The 16253-nt window shown below is 55.8% G+C and overlaps 1 protein-coding gene across 1 annotated transcript; it reads left to right on the plus strand.

Annotated features, from left to right (window-relative positions):
- The first annotated feature begins 14312 nt into the window (after positions 1–14312).
- On the plus strand, positions 14313–14726 carry LOC132927559 (uncharacterized). Its single transcript, XM_060992111.1, has one exon. It carries the CDS (start codon positions 14313–14315, stop codon positions 14724–14726), a length of 414 nt encoding a protein of 137 aa, XP_060848094.1.
- Positions 14727–16253: the final 1527 nt, after the last annotated feature.

Genomic DNA, 16253 nt, shown 5'->3' on the forward strand with positions numbered 1-16253 from the left:
TGGAGGCAGCGGCCTCCACCTCCACGCGGATTTCCCCCTCACCCCGTTTCAGGCAAACACCGATATCTCCGGCGGAATCGAACCCACGACCCTCAGCTTCGAACACAAGGCACAGCGGCACCTCCCGGATAAGGTCCCCCCAACAGATTTTTTTTTTTTTTTTTTTTTTTTTTTTTTTTTTTTTTTTCTCTCCCCGTCCTCGACCCCGTTTTTTCAGACTAGGTAGCCATGCCGTCAAGCGTCCCAGACAGCTGGGACATGGAAAACGACCCGACCAACAATCCACAGTTCAAGAGGAAAGGAGACGACACTCCTACATCTAATAAAGCTGGGAAAAAAAGGGCACTCAAAATCCCGGAAGTACCAACTACAACAGACACCGATGTCGCGCTCAGCACGGCTACCAGGGCGACCGAATATGCCTGCCAACTCGTCGAAGCCCTCGCATACGATTACGTCACAGAAGACCACATTGGGCCTGCTCTGTCAAAGGTTGCGAAGGCACTCGAAAACGTGTGCAAAGCCCTCTCCCTCCTCGCAACGGATCGATCTGGCAAACCTGCAGCTCAGCAGCGCAAGAAAACAGACGCTACCACCAACACAGAGAACGACCTACCTCCCAACTCGAAGTCTGATAACCGTTCCAAAGCCCAGGAACCAACTAACGGCAACGGTCGTCGAAGGAGGAATAAAAAATCCAAGCTGGACACAAGGACCCCCACGGCCAACCCCCTCGCGCAGGCCAAAACGACGCAGCCTTCCGAGGCAAACTCCCAACCGGAAAAAACTCAACCCGAGCCCGAAGCGGCCTTCACGCTGGTGACGAACCCGAAGAAGAACACAAACGGATCCAGACCTCAGTCGACCAGGAAAACGACACAGAGACCCGCAGCCGTCCTGATCAAGGTCGGCGAAGGCCGGACCTACGCGGACACGCTGCGACAAGTCAGGGGTACACCGATAGACTTCGAAGGCCTCGGCACCCACGTCACCTCCATGAGGAAAACCATGAAAGGCGATCTACTGGTCGAACTGACAAAGGGCACCAAGGCAATAGCAGCCACCTCAAAAATCCGAGACCGGCTCGCCGAAGCGATCACAGGATCCGTGGTTACTAGGCTCCGGCACTCCGCAGAAGTGGAGATAACGGACCTCGACGAGGTTGCCACCAAGGAGGAAGTCCTTGCCGCGATCCGAAAGGCCATGATCAATGACGATCCCCTCTCCGAAGAGGAAATCAAGGTCAGGGTTAGGTTAGGTTAGGTTAGGTTAGGTTAGGTTAGGTTCCGCACGAAGAAATGCCATCTCTGAGATGAACGCTACTAGACAAAAATGATTAGGTTTCTTCAGATAAACCTCCACCGGAGCTCCACGGCGCAGAGCTTGCTCCAGCAGACCGCCGCCGTTACCGGCGCTCAAGTACTACTCGTATCAGAATATAACTGGCGTCCACACAGCGACAGATGGGTAGTTAGCGATGACCTCTCCTGCGCAGTCGCTCTCACGGCATCGGCTGACTTTACCCCCGGGTCGACGGGGTCCGGTCGAGGCTATGCGTGGATCCAGACCCAAGGCCTCAGGATATATAGCTGTTATACCTCTCGAAACGACTCCGAACAAAACTTCCGAGCCTTCCTCTTGGACATCCAAGATTCCGTCCGCTCGGCCGACCCACTGCTCACCGTAGTGGTAGGGGGCGACTTCAACGCCTGGTCCCAAGAGTGGGGGTCGGCTCGAAACGATGACAGAGGCGACCGATTGGCAGACCTGGCAGCCAGCCTGGATCTCCTCGTCGCTAACGTGGGCACAACTCCCACCTACTGCAGAGTAAATGCCGAATCGATAATCGACGTCACATTCTCCCGCCTCATCGCACCGGGTGCCATTCGCGACTGGAAGGTGCTCGACGAGGTTTATTCCGCCAGCGACCACCGCTACGTCGCTTTCATCCTAGATAGGGTGACGGAAGGCGAAGAAATCGTTGGCCCCGCTTCCAGAGGCTGGTCTTACCGCCAGCTAAACCCCGGCGCCCTGGCTGCATACCTGGCCAATACCGCTGAACCCATCGTAAGCGTCGAAACCACCGCATCAGATGCAGCCGACTCGCTGATCAAGTACCTCGAGGGTGCCTGCGACTCCTGCATGCCCCCAAGAAAACTCCACAGATCGGGCAGAAGCGAAGTCCACTGGTGGTCGAACGAATTGACCGCGCTCCGAAACTCGACCATCAAGCTGCGCAGAGCGCACCAACGGTCCTCGCGCAGACACGATCCCCAACATACCATAGACGCTCATCGCGAGGCCTACAAATCGAAACGGAAGGAGCTCCGCAACGCCATCCGGGACGCTCAGTCAAACAGTTGGGCAGAACTCTGCAAAGCCGTCGACGAAGACCCTTGGGGACTACCATACAAGGTGGTCACCAAGAAGGTAGGCCGAAGCCGACCAGGGATTGAAGCTCGCGGGAGAGAAGAGGCCATAGCCGATCACCTGTTCCCGGACCCCCCGCCAACAACCTGGTCCCTCGAGCCTCCATTGACTGACGACGAACAACAACAACAACGCCAAGAGTTCACCATGGTCGAAATCCTCATGGCCTGTAAAAGACTACCGGCTGGCAAGGCAACGGGGCCCGACGGCATACCCAACGAGGTCCTGCTACACGTATCGCGACTCCGTCCACAGGTCTTACTAAACACCTTTAACGCGTGCCTGGCCCGCAGAGAGTTTCCTGCACGTTGGAAGACGGCCAGACTGGTGCTCCTCCACAAAGGATCCGGCAAGCCAATTGAAGAACCATCGAGTTTCAGGCCGCTGTGCATGCTCAACTCGGCCGGCAAGTTACTAGAGCGCCTGCTGCTCGGCAGGCTCAATCAGCATCTCGACGAAACAGGTCAGCGGTCCGAAAACCAGTTTGGCTTCCGCAATGGCAGGTCGACCGTCGACGCGATTGAGCGAGTGCTCCAAGCCGCTCACGGCGCGGCCACGGGCGCCGTTCAGCATCGGGACATTTGCGTGGCCGTCTCGTTGGACGTTAAAAACGCATTTAATACCGCGCCATGGAGGAAAATCGATGCCGCGTTACGAGCAAGTCATACCCCCCCATATCTGAACAACTTCATACGATCGTACTTGGACGGCAGAAAACTCCAGGTCGGCCAGCTGCTGCTAAGCAGGAATGTCACGTGCGGCGTCCCCCAGGGCTCGGTTCTCGGACCAGCCCTTTGGAACGTCTTCTACGACAAACTGCTGGACCTGGAGATGCCGTCGGGCGTCCAACTAGTGGCATTCGCCGACGACGTGTGCGTCCTAGGCATCGCCCGCAACGGAGAGGCAGCAGCAACCCTGCTCAATCCAGTGCTGGAAAAGGTTTCAGACTGGATGACAGACAACGGATTGAAGCTAGCCCCTGCTAAAACCGAGGCCGTCGTCCTAACCAGGAAGAACTTATACGCCAACCCCGAGCTGTTCGTCGAAGGCCACGCGATCCCAATCAAACCGTCCATGCGGTATCTCGGCGTCGAGCTCGACACACGGTTGTCGTTCACGAAGCACGTGCATCAAGCCTCCCTGAAGGCTTGCCAATCGGCGCTCGCCATAGGCAGACTAATGCCCAACATCGGCGGGCCGTCTCACAGCAAGAGAGCGTTACTCGGGTCAGTGACAAACAGCAAGATGCTATACGCCTCCCCTGCCTGGGCCGTCCGAGGGACGAAAACCGCCAAAAACCGCCTGGCAATGGCTAGGGCGCAGAGGACAGTCGCACTCCGCACTATACGCGCGTATTGCACCGTCTCCGCAGAAGCCTCGTCCATCCTCGCCTCGATGCTACCAGCCGATCTGCTAGCCACCGAAAGGACTAGGATCAGATCACGAATGGACGATCAGACGGACGAAACGCCTACCAACACCCTTAAGAACCAGGAAAGATTACTGAGCATCGCAGCTTGGCAAGCTCGGTGGGATCGGTCGAAGAACGCGAGGTGGACGCACAGGCTCATTCCTGACGTCAGTCGATGGCTAGCCAAGCCAACGCTGAACCTCACATACCGACTGACTCAGGCGCTCTCCGGTCATGGTTGCTTTAAAAGCTATCTGCTTAGGATGAACCGGGCAGATGATAGCAACTGTGTCTACTGCGGGTACCCCGACGACACCGCAGAACACACCCTCTTCGAATGTCCAAGGTGGACTGACGACCGCTCACGGGTTGCAGAGATCCTCAGGCGTCCTCCCAACGCTAGCGACGTTGAGGAAATCCTATGCGGACCTCCGACAGACGGCATGCCTGAAGACGCTGATGCACGACACAGACTCATAACACAGGCGGCCGTCAACCGGCGTGAGCTAATCGGCATGGTTGAGTCGATATTGTCAAGAAAGGAAATCGACGAAAGGGAAACAGAGGCTGGAATCAGGCTCGAAGCAATCTGAAGACAGAGCGCGACGAGTCCTTTCTTAAAACTATGGGCAAAGATGAAGAACGGCGGTCATTGACGAAGGAAGGCAACATGCATACCATTGTCAACCGTTGAACGTCGGAGGTGTCACCGACCACCGCTCTTCTTCATCTCCAACGATGACACCACGGGAGGGAAGGACGATCACTGCATACGTGGAAGGACGGACAGGGCGGCAGACGCCCACAGGACGACAGGAACAATACTTATACTAGCATCATAATTATTATTTTATTGTAAGGGGGTTAGTTGGGGAAGTGTCCCATCAACCCCCATTGTACGATGTTTTGTTTTATCAATAAACGATGGCGGCCGGGAGGAAGTAATGCGCAAGCAGTCCCCTCCCGGTCGTCGGTTCAAACTGAAAAAGAAAAAAAAAAAAAAAAAAAAAAAAGGTTAGGTTAGGTTAGGTTAGGTTAGGTTAGGTTGGTTAGGTTAGGTTAGGTTAGGTTAGGTTAGGTTAGGTTAGGTTAGGTTAGGTTAGGTTAGGTTAGGTTCCCCCCCAACGGTACCCACCTTGACGTGGTGGGGGGGCTCACCGACTCCGGTCGGTGCCAAGAGGTACCAAAAATCCCGGTACTGACTTTAATTAGTTGGTGCTGGATCCTTCAGCGCCGCTCTTGACCTTAACCGGTTGAGGGTGGCAGGGATCGTAACCACCTGCTCACACCAGCAAAAGGGCGGAGAAGGAAAACTGCAAACCCCCTGCCAGCAGGGTGAAAATGGCAGAGCACACTGTAAAGCCAATATGAGTTCGACGACAACAAATATTGCTACTTCTCCAGGAGGTTCGGATATCCTCCAGGAGACTACTTCATTGGGTGAGCAAGGGAGCTCAGTGGGGTCGAGAGACAATTCCAAGACCGCCGGCGTTCCTTCACAGGCGCTGGTGGGTACTCACGTGAGTGCCATGAGATGTGACACAACTGCCTTGGAAACTGGAAAAAAAATGGATTCAACGGAACGGACTGGAACTGAATCGGAATGTGAACACAGGAGGACGATTGACATAGCGGTCCTCAACGAATCGGAACTGTTAACTATGATAAAAGGATATGTGAACTCCATGAATGATTTTGCAAAAAGAACACGAAATGTCCATAAAGAACTTAAGGATACACTTGCAAACACTGGATTAGTTCTTAACCAATACCTGAAGATCAAGAGTTCAACATCAACTGGGAAAAAGGCCAATGATAGTAGTACCCAGACAGAGGACATTCCCATTGACAATGTACAGTCAGAGACTATTCAGAGCAAGAAGACGAGTTCTAGAGAAGCCGCCAGGCGAGAGTGCAAGGATGCGGCCACGAATACTGCTTCCCCGCAAGCGGTTCCGGAGAAGCAGCGAAAGCAACAGCAACAGCAGCAGAAGCAACAGCAACAGCAACAGCAACAACGGCGGAAGGGCAAAACGACGCAGCCTTCCGAGGCAAACTCCCAACCGGAAAAAACTCAACCCGAGCCCGAAGCGGCCTTCACGCTGGTGACGAACCCGAAGAAGAACACAAACGGATCCAGACCTCAGTCGACCAGGAAAACGACACAGAGACCCGCAGCCGTCCTTATTAAGGTCGGCGAAGGCCGGACATACGCGGACACGCTGCGACAAGTCAGGGGTACACCGATAGACTTCGAAGGCCTCGGCACCCATGTCACCTCCATGAGGAAAACCATGAAAGGCGATCTACTGGTCGAACTGACAAAGGGCACCAAGGCAATAGCAGCCACCTCAAAAATCCGAGACCGGCTCGCCGAAGCGATCACAGGATCCGTGGTTACTAGGCTCCGGCACTCCGCAGAAGTGGAGATAACGGACCTCGACGAGGTTGCCACCAAGGAGGAAGTCCTTGCCGCGATCCGAAAGGCCATGATCAATGACGATCCCCTCTCCGAAGAGGAAATCAAGGTCACCGGCTTGTGGGCCACTCGGGAAGGCCGACAAATGGCCACCGCCACCGTCCCGATCAAGTTCAGCCAAAGCTTAACCTCCGTCCGCGTGGGCTGGACCCAGTGCCGCGTCCGCCCGCGGAGACCCGAACCGGCGCGCTGCTACAGGTGCCACGGGTTCGGCCACTCGACCCGCCAGTGCACCGGCCCGGACCTCACTGCAGCCTGCAGGCGATGCGGCGCCCACGGCCACATGCAGTCTAGCTGCACCGAGGGCGATGACAAATGCGTGGCGTGCGATCGACTCAAGGCCACACGAGTCCCGCACAAGCCTGGCTCCGGGGCTTGCGCCGCACGAAGAAATGCCATCTCTGAGATGAACGCTACTAGACAAAAATGATTAGGTTTCTTCAGATAAACCTCCACCGGAGCTCCACGGCGCAGAGCTTGCTCCAGCAGACCGCCGCCGTTACCGGCGCTCAAGTACTACTCGTATCAGAATATAACTGGCGTCCACACAGCGACAGATGGGTAGTTAGCGATGACCTCTCCTGCGCAGTCGCTCTCACGGCATCGGCTGACTTTACCCCCGGGTCGACGGGGTCCGGTCGAGGCTATGCGTGGATCCAGACCCAAGGCCTCAGGATATATAGCTGTTATACCTCTCGAAACGACTCCGAACAAAACTTCCGAGCCTTCCTCTTGGATATCCAAGATTCCGTCCGCTCGGCCGACCCACTGCTCACCGTAGTGGTAGGGGGCGACTTCAACGCCTGGTCCCAAGAGTGGGGGTCGGCTCGAAACGATGACAGAGGCGACCGATTGGCAGACCTGGCAGCCAGCCTGGATCTCCTCGTCGCTAACGTGGGCACAACTCCCACCTACTGCAGAGTAAATGCCGAATCGATAATCGACGTCACATTCTCCCGCCTCATCGCACCGGGTGCCATTCGCGACTGGAAGGTGCTCGACGAGGTTTATTCCGCCAGCGACCACCGCTACGTCGCTTTCATCCTAGATAGGGTGACGGAAGGCGAAGAAATCGTTGGCCCCGCTTCCAGAGGCTGGTCTTACCGCCAGCTAAACCCCGGCGCCCTGGCTGCATACCTGGCCAATACCGCTGAACCCATCGTAAGCGTCGAAACCACCGCATCAGATGCAGCCGACTCGCTGATCAAGTACCTCGAGGGTGCCTGCGACTCCTGCATGCCCCTAAGAAAACTCCACAGATCGGGCAGAAGCGAAGTCCACTGGTGGTCGAACGAATTGACCGCGCTCCGAAACTCGACCATCAAGCTGCGCAGAGCGCACCAACGGTCCTCGCGCAGACACGATCCCCAACATACCATAGACGCTCATCGCGAGGCCTACAAATCGAAACGGAAGGAGCTCCGCAACGCCATCCGGGACGCTCAGTCAAACAGTTGGGCAGAACTCTGCAAAGCCGTCGACGAAGACCCTTGGGGACTACCATACAAGGTGGTCACCAAGAAGGTAGGCCGAAGCCGACCAGGGATTGAAGCTCGCGGGAGAGAAGAGGCCATAGCCGATCACCTGTTCCCGGACCCCCCGCCAACAACCTGGTCCCTCGAGCCTCCATTGACTGACGACGAACAACAACAACAACGCCAAGAGTTCACCATGGTCGAAATCCTCATGGCCTGTAAAAGACTACCGGCTGGCAAGGCAACGGGGCCCGACGGCATACCCAACGAGGTCCTGCTACACGTATCGCGACTCCGTCCACAGGTCTTACTAAACACCTTTAACGCGTGCCTGGCCCGCAGAGAGTTTCCTGCACGTTGGAAGACGGCCAGACTGGTGCTCCTCCACAAAGGATCCGGCAAGCCAATTGACGAACCATCGAGTTTCAGGCCGCTGTGCATGCTCGACTCGGCCGGCAAGTTACTAGAGCGCCTGCTGCTCGGCAGGCTCAATCAGCATCTCGACGAAACAGGTCAGCGGTCCGAAAACCAGTTTGGCTTCCGCAATGGCAGGTCGACCGTCGACGCGATTGAGCGAGTGCTCCAAGCCGCTCACGGCGCGGCCACGGGCGCCGTTCAGCATCGGGACATTTGCGTGGCCGTCTCGTTGGACGTTAAAAACGCATTTAATACCGCGCCATGGAGGAAAATCGATGCCGCGTTACGAGCAAGTCATACCCCCCCATATCTGAACAACTTCATACGATCGTACTTGGACGGCAGAAAACTCCAGGTCGGCCAGCTGCTGCTAAGCAGGAATGTCACGTGCGGCGTCCCCCAGGGCTCGGTTCTCGGACCAGCCCTTTGGAACGTCTTCTACGACAAACTGCTGGACCTGGAGATGCCGTCGGGCGTCCAACTAGTGGCATTCGCCGACGACGTGTGCGTCCTAGGCATCGCCCGCAACGGAGAGGCAGCAGCAACCCTGCTCAATCCAGTGCTGGAAAAGGTTTCAGACTGGATGACAGACAACGGATTGAAGCTAGCCCCTGCTAAAACCGAGGCCGTCGTCCTAACCAGGAAGAACTTATACGCCAACCCCGAGCTGTTCGTCGAAGGCCACGCGATCCCAATCAAACCGTCCATGCGGTATCTCGGCGTCGAGCTCGACACACGGTTGTCGTTCACGAAGCACGTGCATCAAGCCTCCCTGAAGGCTTGCCAATCGGCGCTCGCCATAGGCAGACTAATGCCCAACATCGGCGGGCCGTCTCACAGCAAGAGAGCGTTACTCGGGTCAGTGACAAACAGCAAGATGCTATACGCCTCCCCTGCCTGGGCCGTCCGAGGGACGAAAACCGCCAAAAACCGCCTGGCAATGGCTAGGGCGCAGAGGACAGTCGCACTCCGCACTATACGCGCGTATTGCACCGTCTCCGCAGAAGCCTCGTCCATCCTCGCCTCGATGCTACCAGCCGATCTGCTAGCCACCGAAAGGACTAGGATCAGATCACGAATGGACGATCAGACGGACGAAACGCCTACCAACACCCTTAAGAACCAGGAAAGATTACTGAGCATCGCAGCTTGGCAAGCTCGGTGGGATCGGTCGAAGAACGCGAGGTGGACGCACAGGCTCATTCCTGACGTCAGTCGATGGCTAGCCAAGCCAACGCTGAACCTCACATACCGACTGACTCAGGCGCTCTCCGGTCATGGTTGCTTTAAAAGCTATCTGCTTAGGATGAACCGGGCAGATGATAGCAACTGTGTCTACTGCGGTTACCCCGACGACACCGCAGAACACACCCTCTTCGAATGTCCAAGGTGGACTGACGACCGCTCACGGGTTGCAGAGATCCTCAGGCGTCCTCCCAACGCTAGCGACGTTGAGGAAATCCTATGCGGACCTCCGACAGACGGCATGCCTGAAGACGCTGATGCACGACACAGACTCATAACACAGGCGGCCGTCAACCGGCGTGAGCTAATCGGCATGGTTGAGTCGATATTGTCAAGAAAGGAAATCGACGAAAGGGAAACAGAGGCTGGAATCAGGCTCGAAGCAATCTGAAGACAGAGCGCGACGAGTCCTTTCTTAAAACTACGGGCAAAGATGAAGAACGGCGGTCATTGACGAAGGAAGGCAACATGCATACCATTGTCAACCGTTGAACGTCGGAGGCGTCACCGACCACCGCTCTTCTTCATCTCCAACGATGACACCACGGGAGGGAAGGACGATCACTGCATACGCGGAAGGACGGACAGGGCGGCAGACGCCCACAGGACGACAGGAACAATACTTATACTAGCATCATAATTATTATTTTATTGTAAGGGGGTTAGTTGGGGAAGTGTCCCATCAACCCCCATTGTACGATGTTTTGTTTTATCAATAAACGATGGCGGCCGGGAGGAAGTAATGCGCAAGCAGTCCCCTCCCGGTCGTCGGTTCAAACTGAAAAAAAAAAAAAAAAAAAAAAAAAAAAAAAAGGTTAGGTTAGGTTAGGTTAGGTTAGGTTAGGTTAGGTTAGGTTAGGTTAGGTTAGGTTAGGTTAGGTTCCCCCCCAACGGTACCCACCTTGACGTGGTGGGGGGGCTCACCGACTCCGGTCGGTGCCAAGAGGTACCAAAAAATCCCGGTACTGACTTTAATTAGTTGGTGCTGGATCCTTCAGCGCCGCTCTTGACCTTAACCGGTTGAGGGTGGCAGGGATCGTAACCACCTGCTCACACCAGCAAAAGGGCGGAGAAGGAAAACTGCAAACCCCCTGCCAGCAGGGTGAAAATGGCAGAGCACACTGTAAAGCCAATATGAGTTCGACGACAACAAATATTGCTACTTCTCCAGGAGGTTCGGATATCCTCCAGGAGACTACTTCATTGGGTGAGCAAGGGAGCTCAGTGGGGTCGAGAGACAATTCCAAGACCGCCGGCGTTCCTTCACAGGCGCTGGTGGGTACTCACGTGAGTGCCATGAGATGTGACACAACTGCCTTGGAAACTGGAAAAAAAATGGATTCAACGGAACGGACTGGAACTGAATCGGAATGTGAACACAGGAGGACGATTGACATAGCGGTCCTCAACGAATCGGAACTGTTAACTATGATAAAAGGATATGTGAACTCCATGAATGATTTTGCAAAAAGAACACGAAATGTCCATAAAGAACTTAAGGATACACTTGCAAACACTGGATTAGTTCTTAACCAATACCTGAAGATCAAGAGTTCAACATCAACTGGGAAAAAAGGCCAATGATAGTAGTACCCAGACAGAGGACATTCCCCATTGACAATGTACAGTCAGAGACTATTCAGAGCAAGAAGACGAGTTCTAGAGAAGCCGCCAGGCGAGAGTGCAAGGATGCGGCCACGAATACTGCTTCCCCGCAAGCGGTTCCGGAGAAGCAGCGAAAGCAACAGCAACAGCAGCAGAAGCAACAGCAACAGCAACAGCACAACAACGGCGGAAGGGCAAAACGACGCAGCCTTCCGAGGCAAACTCCCAACCGGAAAAAAACTCAACCCGAGCCCGAAGCGGCCTTCACGCTGGTGACGAACCCGAAGAAGAACACAAACGGATCCAGACCTCAGTCGACCAGGAAAACGACACAGAGACCCGCAGCCGTCCTTATTAAGGTCGGCGAAGGCCGGACATACGCGGACACGCTGCGACAAGTCAGGGGTACACCGATAGACTTCGAAGGCCTCGGCACCCATGTCACCTCCATGAGGAAAACCATGAAAGGCGATCTACTGGTCGAACTGACAAAGGGCACCAAGGCAATAGCAGCCACCTCAAAAATCCGAGACCGGCTCGCCGAAGCGATCACAGGATCCGTGGTTACTAGGCTCCGGCACTCCGCAGAAGTGGAGATAACGGACCTCGACGAGGTTGCCACCAAGGAGGAAGTCCTTGCCGCGATCCGAAAGGCCATGATCAATGACGATCCCCTCTCCGAAGAGGAAATCAAGGTCACCGGCTTGTGGGCACTCGGGAAGGCCGACAAATGGCCACCGCCACCGTCCCGATCAAGTTCAGCCAAAGCTTAACCTCCGTCCGCGTGGGCTGGACCCAGTGCCGCGTCCGCCCGCGGAGACCCGAACCGGCGCGCTGCTACAGGTGCCACGGGTTCGGCCACTCGACCCGCCAGTGCACCGGCCCGGACCCTCACTGCAGCCTGCAGGCGATGCGGCGCCCACGGCCACATGCAGTCTAGCTGCACCGAGGGCGATGACAAATGCGTGGCGTGCGATCGACTCAAGGCCACACGAGTCCCGCACAAGCCTGGCTCCGGGGCTTGCGCCGCACGAAGAAATGCCATCTCTGAGATGAACGCTACTAGACAAAAATGATTAGGTTTCTTCAGATAAAACCTCCACCGGAGCTCCACGGCGCAGAGCTTGCTCCAGCAGACCGCCGCCGTTACCGGCGCTCAAGTACTACTCGTATCAGAATATAACTGGCGTCCACACAGCGACAGATGGGTAGTTAGCGATGACCTCTCCTGCGCAGTCGCTCTCACGGCATCGGCTGACTTTACCCCCGGGTCGACGGGGTCCGGTCGAGGCTATGCGTGGATCCAGACCCAAGGCCTCAGGATATATAGCTGTTATACCTCTCGAAACGACTCCGAACAAAACTTCCGAGCCTTCCTCTTGGATATCCAAGATTCCGTCCGCTCGGCCGACCCACTGCTCACCGTAGTGGTAGGGGGCGACTTCAACGCCTGGTCCCAAGAGTGGGGGTCGGCTCGAAAACGATGACAGAGGCGACCGATTGGCAGACCTGGCAGCCAGCCTGGATCTCCTCGTCGCTAACGTGGGCACAACTCCCACCTACTGCAGAGTAAATGCCGAATCGATAATCGACGTCACATTCTCCCAGCCTCATCGCACCGGGTGCCATTCGCGACTGGAAGGTGCTCGACGAGGTTTTATTCCGCCAGCGACCACCGCTACGTCGCTTTCATCCTAGATAGGGTGACGGAAGGCGAAGAAATCGTTGGCCCCGCTTCCAGAGGGCTGGTCTTACCGCCAGCTAAACCCCGGCGCCCTGGCTGCATACCTGGCCAATACCGCTGAACCCATCGTAAGCGTCGAAACCACCGCATCAGATGCAGCCGACTCGCTGATCAAGTACCTCGAGGGTGCCTGCGACTCCTGCATGCCCCTAAGAAAACTCCACAGATCGGGCAGAAGCGAAGTCCACTGGTGGTTCGAACGAATTGACCGCGCTCCGAAACTCGACCATCAAGCTGCGCAGAGCGCACCAACGGTCCTCGCGCAGACACGATCCCCAACATACCATAGACGCTCATCGCGAGGCCTACAAATCGAAACGGAAGGAGCTCCGCAACGCCATCCGGGACGCTCAGTCAAACAGTTGGGCAGAACTCTGCAAAGCCGTCGACGAAGACCCTTGGGGACTACCATACAAGGTGGTCACCAAGAAGGTAGGCCGAAGCCGACCAGGGATTGAAGCTCGCGGGAGAGAAGAGGCCATAGCCGATCACCTGTTCCCGGACCCCCCGCCAACAACCTGGTCCCTCGAGCCTCCATTGACTGACGACGAACAACAACAACAACGCCAAGAGTTCACCATGGTCGAAATCCCTCATGGCCTGTAAAAGACTACCGGCTGGCAAGGCAACGGGGCCCGACGGCATACCCAACGAGGTCCTGCTACACGTATCGCGACTCCGTCCACAGGTCTTACTAAACACCTTTAACGCGTGCCTGGCCCGCAGAGAGTTTCCTGCACGTTGGAAGACGGCCAGACTGGTGCTCCTCCACAAAGGATCCGGCAAGCCAATTGACGAACCATCGAGTTCAGGCCGCTGTGCATGCTCGACTCGGCCGGCAAGTTACTAGAGCGCCTGCTGCTCGGCAGGCTCAATCAGCATCTCGACGAAACAGGTCAGCGGTCCGAAAAACCAGTTTGGCTTCCGCAATGGCAGGTCGACCGTCGACGCGATTGAGCGAGTGCTCCAAGCCGCTCACGGCGCGGCCACGGGCGCCGTTCAGCATCGGGACATTTGCGTGGCCGTCTCGTTGGACGTTAAAAACGCATTTAATACCGCGCCATGGAGGAAAATCGATGCCGCGTTACGAGCAAGTCATACCCCCCCATATCTGAACAACTTCATACGATCGTACTTGGACGGCAGAAAACTCCAGGTCGGCCAGCTGCTGCTAAGCAGGAATGTCACGTGCGGCGTCCCCCAGGGCTCGGTTCTCGGACCAGCCCTTTGGAACGTCTTCTACGACAAACTGCTGGACCTGGAGATGCCGTCGGGCGTCCAACTAGTGGCATTCGCCGACGACGTGTGCGTCCTAGGCATCGCCCGCAACGGAGAGGCAGCAGCAACCCTGCTCAATCCAGTGCTGGAAAGGTTTCAGACTGGATGACAGACAACGGATTGAAGCTAGCCCCTGCTAAAACCGAGGCCGTCGTCCTAACCAGGAAGAACTTATACGCCAACCCCGAGCTGTTCGTCGAAGGCCACGCGATCCCAATCAAACCGTCCATGCGGTATCTCGGCGTCGAGCTCGACACACGGTTGTCGTTCACGAAGCACGTGCATCAAGCCTCCCTGAAGGCTTGCCAATCGGCGCTCGCCATAGGCAGACTAATGCCCAACATCGGCGGGCCGTCTCACAGCAAGAGAGCGTTACTCGGGTCAGTGACAAACAGCAAGATGCTATACGCCTCCCCTGCCTGGGCCGTCCGAGGGACGAAAACCGCCAAAAACCGCCTGGCAATGGCTAGGGCGCAGAGGACAGTCGCACTCCGCACTATACGCGCGTATTGCACCGTCTCCGCAGAAGCCTCGTCCATCCTCGCCTCGATGCTACCAGCCGATCTGCTAGCCACCGAAAGGACTAGGATCAGATCACGAATGGACGATCAGACGGACGAAAACGCCTACCAACACCCTTAAGAACCAGGAAAGATTACTGAGCATCGCAGCTTGGCAAGCTCGGTGGGATCGGTCGAAGAACGCGAGGTGGACGCACAGGCTCATTCCTGACGTCAGTCGATGGCTAGCCAAGCCAACGCTGAACCTCACATACCGACTGACTCAGGCGCTCTCCGGTCATGGTTGCTTTAAAAGCTATCTGCTTAGGATGAACCGGGCAGATGATAGCAACTGTGTCTACTGCGGTTACCCCGACGACACCGCAGAACACACCCTCTTCGAATGTCCAAGGTGGACTGACGACCGCTCACGGGTTGCAGAGATCCTCAGGCGTCCTCCCAACGCTAGCGACGTTGAGGAAATCCTATGCGGACCTCCGACAGACGGCATGCCTGAAGACGCTGATGCACGACACAGACTCATAACACAGGCGGCCGTCAACCGGCGTGAGCTAATCGGCATGGTTGAGTCGATATTGTCAAGAAAGGAAAATCGACGAAAGGGAAACAGAGGCTGGAATCAGGCTCGAAGCAATCTGAAGACAGAGCGCGACGAGTCCTTTCTTAAAACTACGGGCAAAGATGAAGAACGGCGGTCATTGACGAAGGAAGGCAACATGCATACCATTGTCAACCGTTGAACGTCGGAGGCGTCACCGACCACCGCTCTTCTTCATCTCCAACGATGACACCACGGGAGGGAAGGACGATCACTGCATACGCGGAAGGACGGACAGGGCGGCAGACGCCCACAGGACGACAGGAACAATACTTATACTAGCATCATAATTATTATTTTATTGTAAGGGGGTTAGTTGGGGAAGTGTCCCATCAACCCCCATTGTACGATGTTTTGTTTTATCAATAAACGATGGCGGCCGGGAGGAAGTAATGCGCAAGCAGTCCCCTCCCGGTCGTCGGTTCAAACTGAAAAAAAAAAAAAAAAAAAAAAAAAAAAAAAAAAAAAGGTTAGGTTAGGTTAGGTTAGGTTAGGTTGGTTAGGTTAGGTTAGGTTAGGTTAGGTTAGGTTAGGTTCAGGTTCAGGTTAGGTTAGGTTAGGTTAGGTTCCCCCTAGGTTAGGTTAGGTTAGGTTAGGTTAGGTTAGGTTAGGTTAGGTTAGGTTAGGTTAGGTTAGGTTAGGTTAGGTTAGGTTAGGTTTGCCATTCGCGACTGGAAGGTGCTCGACGAGGTTTATTCCGCAGCGACCACCGCTACGTCGCTTTCATCCTAGATAGGGTGACGGAAGGCGAAGAAATCGTTGGCCCCGCTTCCAGAGGCTGGTCTTACCGCCAGCTAAACCCCCGGCGCCCTGGCTGCATACCTGGCCAATACCGCTGAACCCATCGTAAGCGTCGAAACCACCGCATCAGATGCAGCCGACTCGCTGATCAAGTACCTCGAGGGTGCCTGCGACTCCTGCATGCCCCAAGAAAACTCCACAGATCGGGCAGAAGCGAAGTCCACTGGTGGTCGAACGAATTGACCGCGCTCCGAAACTCGGACCATCAAGCTGCGCAGAGCGCACCAACGGTCCTCGCGCAGACACGAT

Source organism: Rhopalosiphum padi, chromosome 1 (genome assembly GCF_020882245.1).
Source record: "Rhopalosiphum padi isolate XX-2018 chromosome 1, ASM2088224v1, whole genome shotgun sequence".
NCBI classification, from domain to species: Eukaryota; Metazoa; Arthropoda; class Insecta; order Hemiptera; family Aphididae; genus Rhopalosiphum; species Rhopalosiphum padi.

Bases quoted from the DNA above. Each gene is read 5' to 3' on its own strand.
- LOC132927559 (XM_060992111.1), top strand. From the start codon at position 14,313: ATGCGGTATCTCGGCGTCGAGCTCGACACACGGTTGTCGTTCACGAAG.